The sequence below is a fragment of the Juglans microcarpa x Juglans regia genome, chromosome 5S (genome assembly GCF_004785595.1).
Source record: "Juglans microcarpa x Juglans regia isolate MS1-56 chromosome 5S, Jm3101_v1.0, whole genome shotgun sequence".
NCBI lineage: Eukaryota > Viridiplantae > Streptophyta > Magnoliopsida > Fagales > Juglandaceae > Juglans > Juglans microcarpa x Juglans regia.
The window spans coordinates 6,335,733-6,353,002 of NC_054603.1; the positions used below are offsets into that span (position 1 = coordinate 6,335,733).

The 17,270-nt window shown below is 33.6% G+C and overlaps 1 protein-coding gene across 1 annotated transcript; it reads right to left on the reverse strand.

Annotated features, from left to right (window-relative positions):
- Positions 1–13,069: 13,069 nt before the first annotated feature.
- Positions 13,070–15,461, reverse strand: LOC121267029 (alpha-farnesene synthase-like). Its single transcript, XM_041170913.1, has 7 exons — positions 15,354–15,461; positions 14,951–15,221; positions 14,394–14,769; positions 14,086–14,304; positions 13,861–14,002; positions 13,494–13,742; positions 13,070–13,369 (listed from the first exon to the last, which is right to left on the reverse strand). Exons 1-7 carry the CDS (start codon positions 15,459–15,461, stop codon positions 13,070–13,072), a joined length of 1,665 nt encoding a protein of 554 aa, XP_041026847.1.
- Between the last annotated feature and the right edge of the window lie 1,809 nt (positions 15,462–17,270).

Genomic DNA, 17,270 nt, shown 5'->3' on the forward strand with positions numbered 1-17,270 from the left:
ACACCCAAAGTACAAAAATACACGAAAGTAACAGTATCCTAAATTAACACAAGGACCAGTACATAGCATCAAGAATGACACTCAAAGTGCACAAATAGACAACAATTAAACTTCTCTCAAATTTGGCGTGACCTCTATTATTTCTTCCACATGTCTTGAACTTGTAGTGGTGAGCATCATCAGCTGGACTGATTGCAAAGGCACACAAAATTTGGTCAAAACAATTTCAGCCTGCATCCATATAACAAAACACAAGGTAACCCAATTGCAAAGGCACATATAATTTTATAACCATAATTCTCTCCAGCATCTTGTTCCTCACCACCCAAAAACCAAATACAAGAACAAACAAACCAAACTACAGGGCAAATAATTGTATATCCAAATCTATTTGATTTTAAAATTCTTTGTTTGGATGGATTTTAGAAATGACTGGATTTGAAATTCAATGTAACTTATTTTTTAGAATGATTTGAAATTCCTTTTCAATAAATAGAATTTGAAATCCAAGATTTTGGGTGATTAAAATCCTGCTTGGAAATCCAAACCCACTATTTAGTTTATGTACCAAAGGAGAGATTTTGATTTTAAATGCTCAAATCAAATGAAACCCTTCCCAATCCATCTATCCGAATGTATCATAAATGAATTTCCTTTGAGCTTTCTTCAAGATCAGCTCATTAACTCATAGAAACCAATTTTAACAATCTCACGTCTCCATTGTTATCTTCAACAAATTACAGAGAGTATATCTAAGATCATCTCATTAATATCATGTCCAATAAAAAAGGATTTCGAAACACCTCAAATTCATTGCTAGAAATGTAGCTATAAATTATTTTAAGAGGAGATAAAATTTGGGTACAAGCAGTAGGTATACACTGATTTTTCCTAAAATTGCAATTGAAAGTGTAGAAGTGCAGGCCAATTTAAAAAAAAAAAAAAAATCCCAATAAAGATGCCACATTTCTTTCAGTCTCTATCTATCTATCCATAATCTTTGTATATATATGTATCCACATTGCTCTAAACTTTCACCCTTTTGTCTCAACCTTCTCAAAGTCTGATCACCATCTTGTATTCTCAGTCTTCTCTAGCCTGTACATTTTGCATTGTCCACTTAGATCTAAGTAGTTGACAATCCTCAACCAAGCTTTTACCTGACTTCCCATAAATTTTTAGCAAAATATTGTGTCCCATCCATGATCCTCTTTTTTCTTTTTTCTTTTTGATTAATAAGTTATAACCCCATATTGCATTTAATATTGTTGGGCAATTATTCATATAGCAAAAAGTCTTTCTTTAATAAAGAATTCTAGACGCAGGCATTCAATACAATCCAATTTTATCCTCAAAGAGTACAACAACCAAAAAAGAGAAGTCAAATAAAAGGGATAACGATTTCGTCTCTATCTTTTTTTGTTGCCCAAAAGCTCTCTCCTTTTATATTTTTTCACTCTTTTCACTTCAAACCGTTCGGAGTTGAATTTGTTTTCTCTTATTGTAATATGTATATAATCAACAAAAATCCTGCAATGAATTGGCTTTTTCTCAGGGGCTCGAATGCATTCAACAACCAAAAAGGAGAAGTTAACAGGGCTTCAAGCTCCATGCCCAGTATCCAATTTCTTACGTCTCTACCCCATGGTGGGGACCCAATCGTTTGACAAATTTCACAACTCACACTCACACAGTCCCATAGTCAGAGAAAAGAAAGATAAAAAAAAAAAGAAGCTTCTAAACTTCTTACCAGATTCGAAGCCAAAATGTGGGTAGCAGCCGAAGATGGCATGGGTTGCTACAACTAATCAACAATGATGGAGCTACACAGATCTGAGACTCTGCTACGATAAGAGCGGGAGAGAAACGAAACCAAGAGAGACAACACCAAGAGAGAAACGAAGCCAAGAGAAAAATGGTAAGTCTGGGGTGTTTTCCTTTCTTCGTCTTCCTTCCAACTTTATTTTTTTTAGATAAAGTAAATGATTGATGACAAAGGGATGCGCATTTAGGCACTATTTCTGCCCGTATGCAGCAGTGCTGCTTGACACCTGTTAGAAGAGGAACAAGAAGCTAAAATGAAGAAGAAATGCAGCAGATTTTTTGATTCTCATTCAAGGTACCCTACATACAAAAGACTAGTGTATATATATACATACTGCAGAAAATAAACAGAAAGCTAGCTAGTTTTATCCTCTAGAGAATTACAAATAATATTCATGTACACGTTTATGAATGTTACAAGTGTGTAGTGCATTGTATCTATTCCTCTATCATGTAGTGCTGTTGTTAATAGGTTGTACTGCCGCTCTGAGTGGCCTGCTGCAGTGCAGCTTCTCTTTTGTGCCATGCATTTCCACATTGCTGTCATGTGGCAGCACACTATCATGGTCCCCATTTTCCATATGTCCCTCTCCATTATATAGCATTCCGTGAGACTCCCCTTTAAAATGGGCATAGATATTAACAATTTTCATTTTGAGAACAAAAATTAGAAATTAGAAACTGGTAAGGCCTTAGTAAAGATATCTACCAACAGGAATTTTGAGGATGTGTGCATAGGTGTGATGATCCCAACTAGGACTTTCTCTCTAACAAAATGGCAGTCTAGTTCTATATGCTTAATTCTCTCATGAAAAATTAGGTTCTTTGTAATGTGAATGGCTGCCTGGTTATCATAGAATAGGAGAGCAGATTGTGCATGATCAACATTGAATTCCTTTAACAAACCAAAGAGCCATATGATTTCACAACTTGTAGAAGATAGTGCCCTGTACTCTGCCCCAGCTGAAGATCTAGAAACTGTTACTTGTTTCTCAGATTTCCGACTTATTAGTGAGTCTCCAATAAATATGCAAAAATCTGTAACAGATCTCCTAGTCTTGGGGCAAGCAGCCCAATCAGAGTCACTATATGCCTTTAGATGTAGAGATGATTTGGATGACAAGAAAATGCCTTGACCTATAGATTCTTTGAGGTACTTGAGAATCCTATAGGCTGAATGCAAATGAGATTGTGAGGGTCTGTCCATGAACTGGCTTAGAACATTTACAGCATAGGTGATGTCTGGTCTAGTGATGGTTAAGTAAATTAACCCTCCAATGAGTCTTTTATAAGTTGTAGGGTCTTGGAGAAGTTCATCTGTGGTGTGGCTCAATTTGTGGTTCAGTTCAATGGGTGTAGAAGTTGTCTTTGTGCCAAGTAACCTTGCATCTTCTAGTATTTCGAGGGTGTATTTCCTTCGGCAAAGATTAATTCCAGATGAGAACCTAGCAACCTCTAATCCTAGGAAATACTTAAGAGGTCCAAGGTTTTTGATTTTGAACTTGCTATGAATGTAAGCCTTGAGTGAATCAACTTCTTCTTGAGAGTCACTACCAACTATGATGTCATCTACATAGACTAAGAGTGCTATAAATCCACTGTGACTAACTTTAGTAAATAAAGAATAGTCAAATTTGGATTGATAGAATCCAATGGTATTGAGTGAATTGGAAAATCTTGAGAACCATTGCCTAGATGCTTGTTTAAGTCCATAGAAAGACTTATTTAATTTGCAGACCAGTTTCCCCCCTCAATCTACTCACTCTTGATGTGGTAACCTGGAGGTAATTCCATATAAATATCCTCATCAAGATCTCTATGTAGAAAAGCATTGTGGACATCTATTTGAAATAGTGACCAGTTTTGCATAGCTACTAGGGCAGGAAGACACGAACTGTGGTGAGTTTGGCAACTGGACTGAAAGTTTCTTGGAAGTCAAAATCTTCTTTTTGAGTGTACCCTTTAGCCACAAGTCTTGCTTTGTTCCTTCCAAAAGATCCATCTGATTTGAGTTTGACTTTGTAGACATATTTGCAACCAATTGTAGTTTTGTTGGGGATAAGTTGGTGATAGTCCAAGTGTTGTTTTCCTCTAAAGCATTGAGTTCATCTTTCATGGCATCTTGCCAATGCTTAAATCTTACAACTTCACTATAGGACTTGGGTTCATGGAGCAATGATAGGGAAACAGAAAATGATTTGTAAGATGGAGAGAGATTTGTGTAAGTTAAGTAATCATTGAGGGGATGAATTGTTGAAGAGGGAGTGAGGGTTGAGATTCTGCAATTTGGTAGTGATATTGATGGAGATAAGTAGGTTGGTTTCTATTTCAGGTGGACCTTTGAAGAGGGAGAGGATTAGCAATGATATTATGATTAGGTGAAGGAGATGAAGGAGTGGATGAGGTAGCAGGTGAAGAGGGTGTTTCAGATTGTGGGGGAGTGAATGTGGGGAGATTTTGTGGAAAAGAAGTCATCTGGTGGTGCAGGAGGTAGGACCAAATTTAGCGGAAAGGAGGAAAGAATATTATTATCTGAAGAGGGAGTAGAGGTGGAAGATTTGAAAGGAAAAACAGATTCATGAAAGAGGACATTTCTAGAGATGAAGGTGGAATGAGTCTCAATGTCATAGAGTTTGTAACCTTGACATTAGCAGGGTAACCCAAGAAAAGGCAAGGTCTAGCTCTAGGTTCAAACTTGCTTCTGTTTTGTTTGGAAGTGCTAGCATAACATAGACAGCCAAATACCCTAAGGTGAGTGTAGGAAGTTGGTGATGAAAAAAACATTTCATATAGGGATTTGTTGGAAAGGAGGGGTGTGGGAATTTTGTTAATGATATAAGTTACAGTTAAGATGGCATCTCCCTAGAATTGGGTGGGTAATGATGCTTGAAAAAGGAGAGTTCGGGCAACATTCAAGAGATGTTGGTGTTTCCTCTCGACAACACCATTTTGTTGAGGGGTATACACATGATTTTTGGTGAATGATGCCATGTGTTTTGTAAAAATCAGCCATATCAAACTCAAGTCCATTATCAGTTCTGATTTTCTTAATCTTGCTATTGAATTGAGTTTGTATGAGATAAAAAAAAGATTGCAAGAGAGATCTTGTGCATGATTTCAGTTTCATTAAAAAAATCCAAGTAACTCTAGAATAGTCATTAACAATAGTTAAAAAGTAATGAAATCCTTGAAGGGAAACTTGAGAGTATGGGCCCCATATATCACAATGTATTAAATAAAAAAGAAATGAGTTGTTGAAAACACTTGAAGGAAAGGAAAGATGTTTTTGTTTAGCTAAATGACAAACTGTACAATGAGATTGGTCCTTGGACTTTACATTAGGTACATGGGAATGAATTAAATTCATTCTTTGTGAAGATAAATGTCCTAATCTAAAGTGCCATAGGTTGAAATCTTGATGTACAACAGCTTGATTGATTCGAGTTGGACTAGATAGACTTGAAGATGGGATGTTGGTGCTGGCAGGTGGTGAATGCAGTAGGTAATAGAGACCAGCATGAAATTTAGCAAGTTTAATCGTCATCCATGAAGAGAGGACCTGATTGAAGCAAAGATCATTTAGGCAAAATAGACATGTATCTAGTCTTTGAGTGAGTTTATTGGCTGAGATGAGATTGAATGTGAATGAGAGAACAACACATAGGACATCATTAAGAAATAGGGAATCTTAATAGTGCCTATGTGTGTGACTTGAGCCTTTGTGCCATTAAGAAGTTGTACAAAGGCTTGAATGCAACAGGAAAAGTTAGTAAAGAATGATGTAGAGCACACCATGTGTAACGTTCCGTTTCCGGAAGTCAGGAGAGTTAGCTTTTGTAACCTAAAACCATCTCTCATAACATGTTTATAAACTCCAAATTCTCTATTAAAATACAAATCCATTTATTCAAACCAAATATATATGTTCTTCCACCAGAATACCAAATAAGTAATTCAATGAAATAATTTAAAAAAAACTCCATAAAGATTCAGAAATATCCATAACTCCAAATACCAAATAACATAAAATCATCAACCTATTAAATAAGATTCTCCAATAAAAACTTGTACCCTCTGGCATTTATTCCTTTATGATCATCAAACCATGCTAATATTTCCTACTCTTGACTTCCAGCTGAGGCATCAAAATTATCTGAAAAATATTATGGAGATAAGGGGTGAGTTATCAACAACTCAGTAAGCAGAGAATATATATCAGTGTGTAAACATTATCATTTTCAGAATTCAGAATGCGGAACAAAATATTCACTATCAGAATGTAAAAACAGAAACATTTACTTTCAGAATGCAAATATCAAAACATATTAGGAAAACATCAAAACAAAACTTTCAGAAAAAACATTTTTATTCAAAAATCTTTTGGCATATCAGAATCTAAGACCTCATCTTTATCATATCAGAGTATCATAGCGGGACATATACCATGTTTAACCCCCGTGATAGGGTTATAAACCACAATTATAACTTGTGCAATAGCTATACTCATTATTATAACCCGTGGTTGAGCCGTATCCACTATTATCACTCGTGGTTGGGCCATATCAGAATAGAATAGAAACATCAGAATCAGAATTAATCAGAATCTCATGCCAAGTTTTCTAATGCCACATCATATAAAAAACCAAATACTGAACAGTTTCAGATAATTTCACATGTTCGGAATAAACATAATCAAAACATCTTCATTTATTCACAACAAAAACTTTTAGATTTCATGCATCAGAACATTTTTATTTCATCAAAACTTTCAAGAAAAAAACTCATATTCAATCTTTTCCAGATCAGATAGAGAGTAACACAGTGAGGGAGATAGAGAGAGAGGGAGAGAGTAACACGGTGAGAGAGTAAAACGTGAGGGAGATAGAGAGTAAGCCGAGAGAGAGTGACATGGAGGTGTTGTTGGTGGCTTACCGATAGGCATGCGACGGAAAATGAGTGGCCACGGTGATTTCTGTGGGCCTCAACGTGATGGAGCTCTCGGTGGAGGGTGAGTGCAGTGGTTTAAGGTGGGAGGAACACTTCCACTGTTTTGGGTGTGCAAAAGCAGAGCACAACAGTCCAAATTTTCCTTTCGGTGGCTAAGCACAGAGGCGTGGGGAACTTTGTGGAGGATGTTTTCATTGCACGATGGCTGATCAAAGGGAGGAGGCTGCGACGTGGTGGTTAAAAGTCGTTGAACGTGCGTGGGGAGTGGTTGGTTCACGGGATCCGTAGGAGGAGAAGCTATGCACTGGGGTGGTTCGCGGTGGGGAGAGGGTAGTTACATGAGATGGAGGCTGGCAGTTTTGGGGTGGAAATAGAGATAACGTGGTGGTTGTAGTTCCTTCATGGGGTTGGGCAGTGGACTACCGCGTGTAGTGAACCGTGGCTTTGCTCCCTTTTCTCTCTATCCGTCCAGATGCAGCGGCGGGAGGCTTTAAGTCACGACAACGTGGGTCTGTGGTTTATGGCAGTGGTGGTTTCACCAATGCATGGGAGGAAAACATGCATATTTATAGCTGATTAAAAGAAAAATCCTAGAGGAAAAGTGAGGGAGAAAAACTGCATAATCTTGAATGTAAATCTCGCTATTTCCGTGAATATCGTGGGGATAGGAACATGCATGTCGTGGAGAAAACTGACGACAAGAGTAACCCTAGTTGAGGGAGATTCTAAGTGCATGAGATGATGCCTAAATAGGTGGTTGAAATCCTAGAGAAAAAAAATAAAAAAAGGAAGAAGCGTGCATGGCGTGATCTCACCGGCTTGAGCTTTAGGGCTCGTTTCAAAGTATTTGGGCTTGACTTAACATTCAAACTAGTCTAATTCGCTCTATAACTATGTCGGGCTCGTTACCAAATAAAATAAGAATCTCACTTGTTCCATAAAATATTAACTGAATTAAACCTAAATATCAAACCTAATAAAGTCCATATTCCATCAATATAAATCTTGGCCCGTAACCTTTTTTTTTTTTTTTAAAGCTCGCTAAAACTCAAATGGGCTTTTCCTCCAAAAAAATTCAAACACGTGTTTCGTTGTTGGGCTTGGGTGTTACACCATGTGATTAGTGGCTCCTGTGTCCATGATCCATGGTGTGTTATGAAAATTAGCATGCTGATGTTGTGAAAATGAAGTGAGTTTGTCATGATTTTTGACATTGAAAAGAGAAGGGTTATGAGGTATGCTAAAACTAGAGAAACAGTGATGATTTCCTGCTAAGTTTGAGTAAGATGTAATTGGAGGATTAGGTTCAGAAATGGCTGGTGAAGGAGGTGCAAGGGTATGCAGCAGTGGTTTACTCTGTCCCAAGTTTAGTTGAGGGAATTGAGCATTGACAAGAGCCATAAGGTGTTGTGCTTGTGCTTGAGAGAGGGTCAACTGAGAAGCACTTGGAGCAGGTGTTTCATGACCTGAAGCAGCAATTTGAACCACACAAGAACCACTAAGAGCAGCCTGGTTTGCAGAATAAGGTGCAGCTGGAATTCCAGAAACATTTCCAAACTTGGATTTGGTAAATTTGAAATTGGGTGGGAACCCTATTAGTTTGTAACATTTATCCTTTGTGTGTCCTATCTTCCCACAATGGTTACAAACTAAATATGTTTTCTCATTTTTCTTTGAGGGAGTTTGATAAACAAGTAGGGTAGAGGGTTCTGTGGTAGGTAAGACTATGTTTCTTGCTTCCCTCTGCCTATCCTCTTGTAAAATCAGTGAAAATGTTGTCTAGAAAGGGTAAGGGACTCAACAAAATAATTTGTCCTCTAACAACATTATAGTTATCGTTTAAACCTATCAAAAACTTAAACACATAATCCTTTTTTTGAACTTCACCAACATTCTTTAAAGCATCACAGGCAAAGTTTTGAATTTCGTAATGTACCGACCGATACGGTCGAAATATGTCATTTCTGTGGCATAGCTGGTACAGAGAAGGGTATAGTTTTGTATTGGTCAAAATTTCGGCCGTTTCTGCCCGTACTGGCCTATATTTCGGCCTTTACTTTTTTTTTTTTTTTCATTTCTTCAAACTGCTAGCTCATTTTTTGACCCCTAATTCATACTAAACTATTTATAATTTATATATATTTATATATAATTTATTCATATATAGACTTTTATTTTGAAATATAATTTATATATATAATTTATTCATATATAGACTATTCTGAAATAGTATTTAAAACTATACCGGTTCCCAAATATCTCGTTTAATGTCTTGACCAAATTAGTCACCGGTACGATTTCAAAACATTGATCACAGGTACATAAACCACAAGAGCAACAAGGGAGAGGTCTATAGGTATGCAGTTCTTCCCAAATGACATTAAGCTGTGTGAAGTAGTCACTTACTGAGAGATGCCCTTGAACAATGCCACTAAGCTTGTGTTGAAGGTGATATATCCTACCTTCATCAGGTTGTGCAAAACGCTTCTTGAGTTTGTCCCATATCTGTTTAGCTGAGGTCAGGAAAAACACATTAGAGGCAATGTCATTGGAAACAGAATTTAAAATCCAAGCAAGGAGGATGTTGTTGCATCGCAACCATGACACATATGAGGGGTCTGATAGGTTAGGAGTGGGAATGGTTCCATCCAAGAAACCTAATTTGTTTTTTATTGAAATAGAGAGTGGAAAAGATCTGCTCCAAGAAATATAGTTAGAGCCAGTTAAGGGTGGTGAAACAATGACATTGTTTGCATTTTCACTGTGATGCAAGAAGAATGGGCTGTTTGGATCTTCAGTACGTAGGAGAAGAAGAAGAGGAAGAGGAAGAAGAGGAGGTTATGGCTTATAGATTGAAGAAGAGGAAGAAGAGGAGGTCATGGCTTATAGAAGAAGAGGAAGAGGAGAAGAAGAATAGTAGTAAACTATTCCTACTCTGATACCATGTTTAGGGGTGTAAAAAAAAATAGTGAACCGGTGGGTTTTTCCTTTTCTAAAATTGAATTGAACCGAATTGGACCGGTTCATATATATATATATTATAATTTTTTATATTGTATATAATTTTTATATATAATATATAATTATATATAAATTAGTTTTGTATTATATAATAAATTACTAATTAATATAATATTAAATTTTAAAATCTTCTAGACTATATTATATATTATAATATATTACTATAGTCTATAATATAATATATCACTATAGTCTATAAGAGCATTCACATTGGGTTCCCTATAAAATTTCCTATAATTTAGTTAAAAAGTACATTCCCTAAAATTTTTTCCTAAATTTTACTCATCTTTCAAAAACCTTCTACATCTCATTCACTATCCATTCCCTATTCTATTAAAATAATATTTCTCTATTCTTTCTTTATTACTTTTTTCTCTCACTTTCATTTACAAATTTAACTACTTAATATTTTTTTTTTTATGTTTTGAACTATTACTCTAGTGAATATTTTAAATAAAAATTTAAATTATTTTTAATATTTTTAATTTTTTTTATATTTTCGTAGTTATTTAAATTATTTTTAAAACTATTATTTAAAACTATAACAAATATAAGTATGAGAGAAAGTGTAGATGATTGGAAGAAGAATTAATTTAATTGAAATGAATAAAATATTGATAAAAGTGATTTAGAGAATGAATAGTGGTTCTCTATAGTGATTTGGGGAACCACTATTCATTCCCTAATCTTTTCCCTAAAATAGGGATCCGGATGGAGAGAGGTTTTGAGAGTATTTTCTAGATTTTTCTTCAAATTATAGGAAAAAAGTGGTTTTAGGAAACCTAATGGGGATGCTCTTAACAATTACAATATATTATCACTATAGTATTATATACTATAATATACTATTATATATATATATATATATATTATATAATATAGTATATTAAAATTGAAAAATTGGACCGAATTAGACCTAAACCAGTAAAATTGAAAGTATCGGTTTAAGGGAATAATCGATGCAGAATTGGTTCTTAAAAATATAAAATTAGAACAAACTAGACCGGTTACACCCCTGACCATGTTAGAAGAGAAACAAGAAGCTGAAATGAAGAAGAAATGCAAAGGATGTCCTGATTCTCATTCAAGGTACCCGACATACAAAGGAGTAGTGTATATATATATATACATACATGAATATATATATATATATATATATACATACATGAATATATATATAAATTCATGTACATGTGTGTGAATGTTATAGGTGTGTAGTGAATCATATCAATTCCTCTATCATGTAGTGTTGCTGTGAATAGGTTGTACTGCCACTGTGAGTGGCCTGCTGCAATGCAGCTTCTCTTTTGTGCCATGCATTTCCACATTGCTGTCATGTGGCAGCTCATTGTCATGGTCCCCATTTTCCATATGTCCCTTTCTATTACAATGCATTTCTTGAGACCCACCATTTCCCCAAGATTTGGGATATAAAAGAAAGAAATGATATTTATAATTGTGAAGTATGTAAATATTATAAATTTTTTTTAAAAATTAGTGATTAAATATGGGATTGACATAAAAAATTAAAAGAAATTATATTTACAGTTATAGAATGCGCAAACGTCATGCACTCATTTTAAAAATAGTGAATAAATATCAGATTCACATGAAAAAAATTAATTTTTTAATAGTGCACTCTACTCATTTTCAAAAGGGGGTGCAGCGCTTGCACAACTTACGACTGTATCTAGTATTACTCAAAAACTAATTTTTTAAATATAGTAGACCATGTTTTTTTTCAAAAAGATTGTATAGCGTTTACGCATTCCACGATTATATCTAACATTACTTATAACAAAATCTTGAAATTCGGCTGAATAAACCTGTTTGAAATGGGTACTAAATCAGTTTGGTATCCCTTTTTATATCTTGAAAATCGGTTTGAATTGAATGGATATATATATTCTTTTAATGTTTTATATTATATTTAAAAAAATTTATATAGGTTTTTATATTATGTTATATTATATATTATATACTAATTACTAATTAATATAAGATAAAAATCTTATTATTAATGTCTATTAATCTTATAACTAATAAGTTAGAAAGTACTTATACCATACTAGTTATATAATTAGATACTATGAGTTTATTAATTGTTAATAATAAATATTAAATTCTAATAATTAAATTTAGAAAAAAAATTATAAGACTAATCTTATGTATGTGTAAATAGTAAACCGGAAAACTCAAATCGGATTGAACTGAAATTGAAACAACTAAAAATTTTAATTTTGATGATGAATTGTTTCCTATCGTTTATTAAATTTTTAAAATTGATTTATACCGATTAATGTCTCGTTTATTTTAACAAATGAAATGAAATGAGATGATATGAGTTGAAATTAAAATTAAAATTTAAATAAAATATTATTAAAATATTTTTTTTGAAATTATTTTTATTTTAAAATTAAAAAAAATTAAATTATATATTTTATTTTATGTAAAATTTAAAAAAATTATAATAATTAGATAAAATGATAAAGTCCTAAAGTTCCAAAACTTCTCTACGCTCAGAGCGAATCGACCCATTACACTTCGCCGGTATAAATCGCAGTTCAAATAGTAGGGAGATAAGGCAAAGTCAACCGTAGCATTAATTATTGTTTTTCGTCTAGCATTAATTAAACTTTAAATAAACATTGTAGAGTACTTCACAGAAAATTTTAGAGGTTTGGGGTACAGAGATGCTACTCATGAGCATTTTTACATTATATATTAATATGAGTAATTTTTTATATAATTATAAATTATATAAACGACGAGTAATCATTTTAAAAAAGAGTGAGATTTAATATTAAAAAATTAAATTTTTTTACATAGATCTCATATTTTATTCACTTTTTTTAAAGTGATTACGTCTCGATTGTATAATTCACGATTGTAAATATCTTTTCTTTATTAATATATATGTTTACATATCAATATATGTGTATTTACATAAAATGACAAAAATAACAAATTACATATTGATATGTGGTGTAAAAGGTGATAAGTAAAATTTTTCTTGGGGTAATGCTATTCGTTGATCCACTAATGTTTTTCAAAAGAGGGATGCTATACATCATCCCACACCACACATTTATATATTTTAAAATTATTTTTTATTTTATTTTATTCTTGTTAAACTAATTGAGTTGTTCTACTTATCATCCATACACTACATATTTATTATAAGAAAAATAAATAAAAAAAATTAAAATAAATGTAGCGTGTGGTGTTTGAGGATGATAAGTAGAATTATTCTTTTCAAAATTAAAGCAATCTCAACTCAATAGAGCATGAGTAGAGGCTCAACAAGTAAAGATTGGATGTTGTTCCGAGTCTCTCCATCTTGAACTCCAAACCCATCTCCGTGGCGATAAAGGCCGTGCACCACACGAGCAATATTCGTTGCCATATTGATAAATGGTTGCAAAGTGGGCAATTGGGTGAAGCATTGCCCATTTAATCTCTTCCAAGTTCTGTTTATCATTCCTTCGATATGCTTCCGAGCTATTTCTTCTAAAACATTCTCTTCTCTCATATAACACAGGATTGATGAAGGAGCATCGCCTCTTTCCACTTCAGCCTGGTCCCAAAGTCATAGATTGTACCAAAGAATAATGAATGAACAATTAGGAAAGGAGTCATATATATTTCTAAGTTTCTCTTTAACCTTAATTTAATGGATTGAAACAGTTGATCTTACGTACCGATGATGTTCCAAGATCATTGCAGAGCCGAATTATCATGGACAAATTATACAGAAGTTCTTTCTTTTTCTCCATAAAGTTTTCGTACTCCTCAGTTACCTTGTGCTCTAGACAGAAAAAAGCATGGGCCAAAAGCACAGAGCCGGATGATGAAATCCATGCGTTGCTAAGATATTCCTCTAGAGATGGAGTGTAGCCCGTGTTGTACCACTTTGCTTCCACAAATAATGCGTTACAAAAACCTGCCCACTATTAAACGCAAGAATATTAATTAAGAGATTTAAATTCTTGTTCCAATATCGATGATCTTAATAAATTATCCATGGAAGATGTTCAAAGTATAGGAAATGAACAGGTGAGTACGTACCACTTTCTTTAGATGAGGTAATAATGGGTCCCAACCCTTCTCTCTTCGAACTTCATTAACGAATTCATTGACTGTATTGTAGAGTGCTAGGAAGCAAGTCTTCATGCACTCTGGAAGCTGTTGAGTTTCCCTGACATCCCACCTGAATTTAACATGTTGAGATTAGAATTCTTTACATGATTATAGAACAACCATGCATGCATGATTGCATTAATTGATACTAACCTAGTTACTGCATTGGTGAAGTGTGTTAATTCTTCCAACGTGCCATAAACGTCATAAACATCATCAATTATCGCAACTAGAATGAGGACTTTAGTAAGCCATTTTCTGAAACATCTGTTCTCAGGCTCAAAAGCAAACCCCACTGAGCAGATGAACGTTTCGACCAGCCTGTCTCTTGCAAAACTCAAGCTCTCTCTGAGGCCCAGATTCCTCCACCACCTAAATGACAAAAAAAAAAAAAAAAACCAACAAATAAGTTCTAATCCTTAATTGGTACATTAATATAAGTATATATCTTTTGTAATTACCTAGACAATTCCTTCAGATCTTTTTGGAGTGTGGCTTGATTTACGTTGAAATTTAGTTTAGCAAGTTCAAGTAAAATAGCGTTCGTGTGCCGGTCTTTCTCCTTGACGTAGATGTGCCATTTGACGTCAAACCACTGCACCCTCCTTTGTGAGGGAAGCTCCAAAGCATGAGCCACCTGCTTCGCACGGTGACCGTCTAAATTGGGAATGGCTTCTTCGAGAGTTGTGGTTGAGAATTCTCTAGCCTCATCCAGAATGTCCTCACCTTCTAAAGCTAGATGCGAGGCCTCCAAAAGCTCCAGCATTCCTTTGATATCTTCGTGTTTGCTTTTCCTGAACGTTCCCGTCTTTTCATCCATGAAGCCGCTAAACATATCTGATGTGGGTTCCACGTAATGCATCGGAGTTCAATGAATAATAATTAGTAATTGGGAATGCATTTGGTATCCACACGAGAAGACTGATCACATTTTTACTGTGGACTCTATTTTTACATATTTTTTTAAATAAATGTGTGGAAGTTGCATACCTAAAATATTATAACCATTTATAATTACCTTGTGAAACACCATAGCCATGCTGCCGGAGAAGCTTAAAACACAGAGCAGTAACGTATAAAGGACCCTCTTCTCCTGGACTCTGATTGTTCTTGTTGATGGATGCCATGGTGTCTAGCGCCGCCTTGATTTCCATGTCAAAGTGGGTGGCTAACCCTAACTTCTGCACGCTGTCAATCAGCTCCAACTTTGCCTCTGAGTCAACCGCTACCCCAAATATAATTCTTACGTCCTCTATCAACTTCTCTGCCCGTCTTTTATGTTCTGGTCCCTGCAAAACATTATCGTTCCAAATATGGAAATTGCTGAAACTACCATCAAATTATACAAGCACGTTAATTAAGACTATATAGTAACAAGAACTGTTAGCATAAAATTAAATATGGCTGGGAATGATGCTCACATCGTAAATGCTATTAAGAGATTCCAGGAAATCGTATTTCCAAATATTTGGCTTATAATTGGCAGACCGTCTCTCATGATGCATTTTATTAAAAGCTGCAGACTTCATGATATCTGGATCAATGGGAAGATGAATTGACGCTTCAGAAGGAAATGCTTATATTATTTATAATGGAGAGAGTTTAGCTTAAGCAATGCTGAGTTGACGATGGACTTGGTCGAATAATTCGCCCAGCTGCTTTATATAGGCCAACACGGCCAAAATCTCCCAGAATTTTTAATTAGAATTAACTCTGGGAAACGGCACCGGTTACGCTAGCACGGGATGCACCTAAAAATGTCAAGTTTGAAGTAAAAAATGATGTCTTTATTGGAGATAAACTCAGGGGCCTTTTTGGAAGAAAGAGCAAACGATTTTGTTTTGGTGCAACTGGACAATTCTCTTACTTTTTATGGTAAAGTTCAACTTGGATAATGGAATTAGATTTTGTTTTGGCGTTAACTCATGTAATTGGCGCTATTAGATTATTCATATTGAGTTCTTTATAAATTTTTCGAAAATATAGCTAAAAAATACATTTTTAATTTTTTTCTTAAATTTTATTCATCTTTCAAAAGCATTCTACATCTCATTCCCTATCATTTCTCTATTCTATTAAAATAATATTTTTTTATTACTTTTTTCTCTCACTTTCATTTACAAATTTAGCTATTTACTATTATATATTTTTTCTTATTTTTGAACTATTACTCTCTATATAGCGAATATTTTAAACAAAAATTTAAATTCATTTTTTGCTAGTACGATAATATTTTTAAAATTATTTTTACATTTTTGTAATTATTTAAATTATTTTTAAAATTAATACTTACAACTATAATAAATATGAGCATGAGATAAGAAAGTGATGTAGATGATTGGAAGAAAAAAATTATTTTATTTATTAGAATAAAATATCTATAAATAAATGATTTAGAGATGAATAGTAACTCTTCATATTTAAAGAGTTACTGTTCATATTCTAAAACATTTTCCTAAAACAGGAAATCAGATAAAAGAGAGAGGTTGTTATAAAACAAAAAATTAAATTTTTTCCTAAAATTGAAAGAATTAGAAACTTTACATAACTTTGCATTAAATGTATGGATTAGAAATTTTTCCTAAAAAACATGACTATGCAAAGTCAGAAGAAAAAAAAATAAAAAGGGACGTCAAATCAATGGTGCGCCGCGGGGCTACTGAACCGGGACCGTTCTCTACCAATACTCTTTTAATTAAGGATTGAGTTTGGATGTTAAAATGAATTGAATTGAATTGAGTTGATATGATAAAATATTGTTAGAATATTAATTTTTAATATTATTATTTTAAAATTTAAAAAAGTTGAATTATTTATTATATATTATATTAAAATTTGAAAAAATTATAATAATAAATTGAGATGAGTTAAAAATAATTTATGATCAAACGAAGGCTTCAGCCATCCAAAATCAAAGTCTCCGCCCAGCTTGGACAGACACAAAGCCATCAAGTAGGCAACTTATGATGTCATGGGTTTATTTGTCAACCCGATTTAATTAGTGGCCCTTTTTTTTTTTTTTGTATAAGGTTACGTTTGATACAAAAATTATTTTATTTTATTTTACTATTATATATTTTTTAATTATTTATATAAAATATAATAAATAATTTAATTTTTTTAAAAATTTTAAATAATAATAATATTAAAAAATAATATTTTATTAATATTTTATTTAATTTTTAATTTTTATCTCAACTTATCCCATCTCAATTTTGTGCTAAACCTTCCATTAAAGCTGGAATCTATTCGAAACGTTTAAAGAACACAGGAGAGATATATATCTCTGGCTCTAGAGTAAAGGATACCCAATTTTACTGTTCGAGTGAGATTAATTT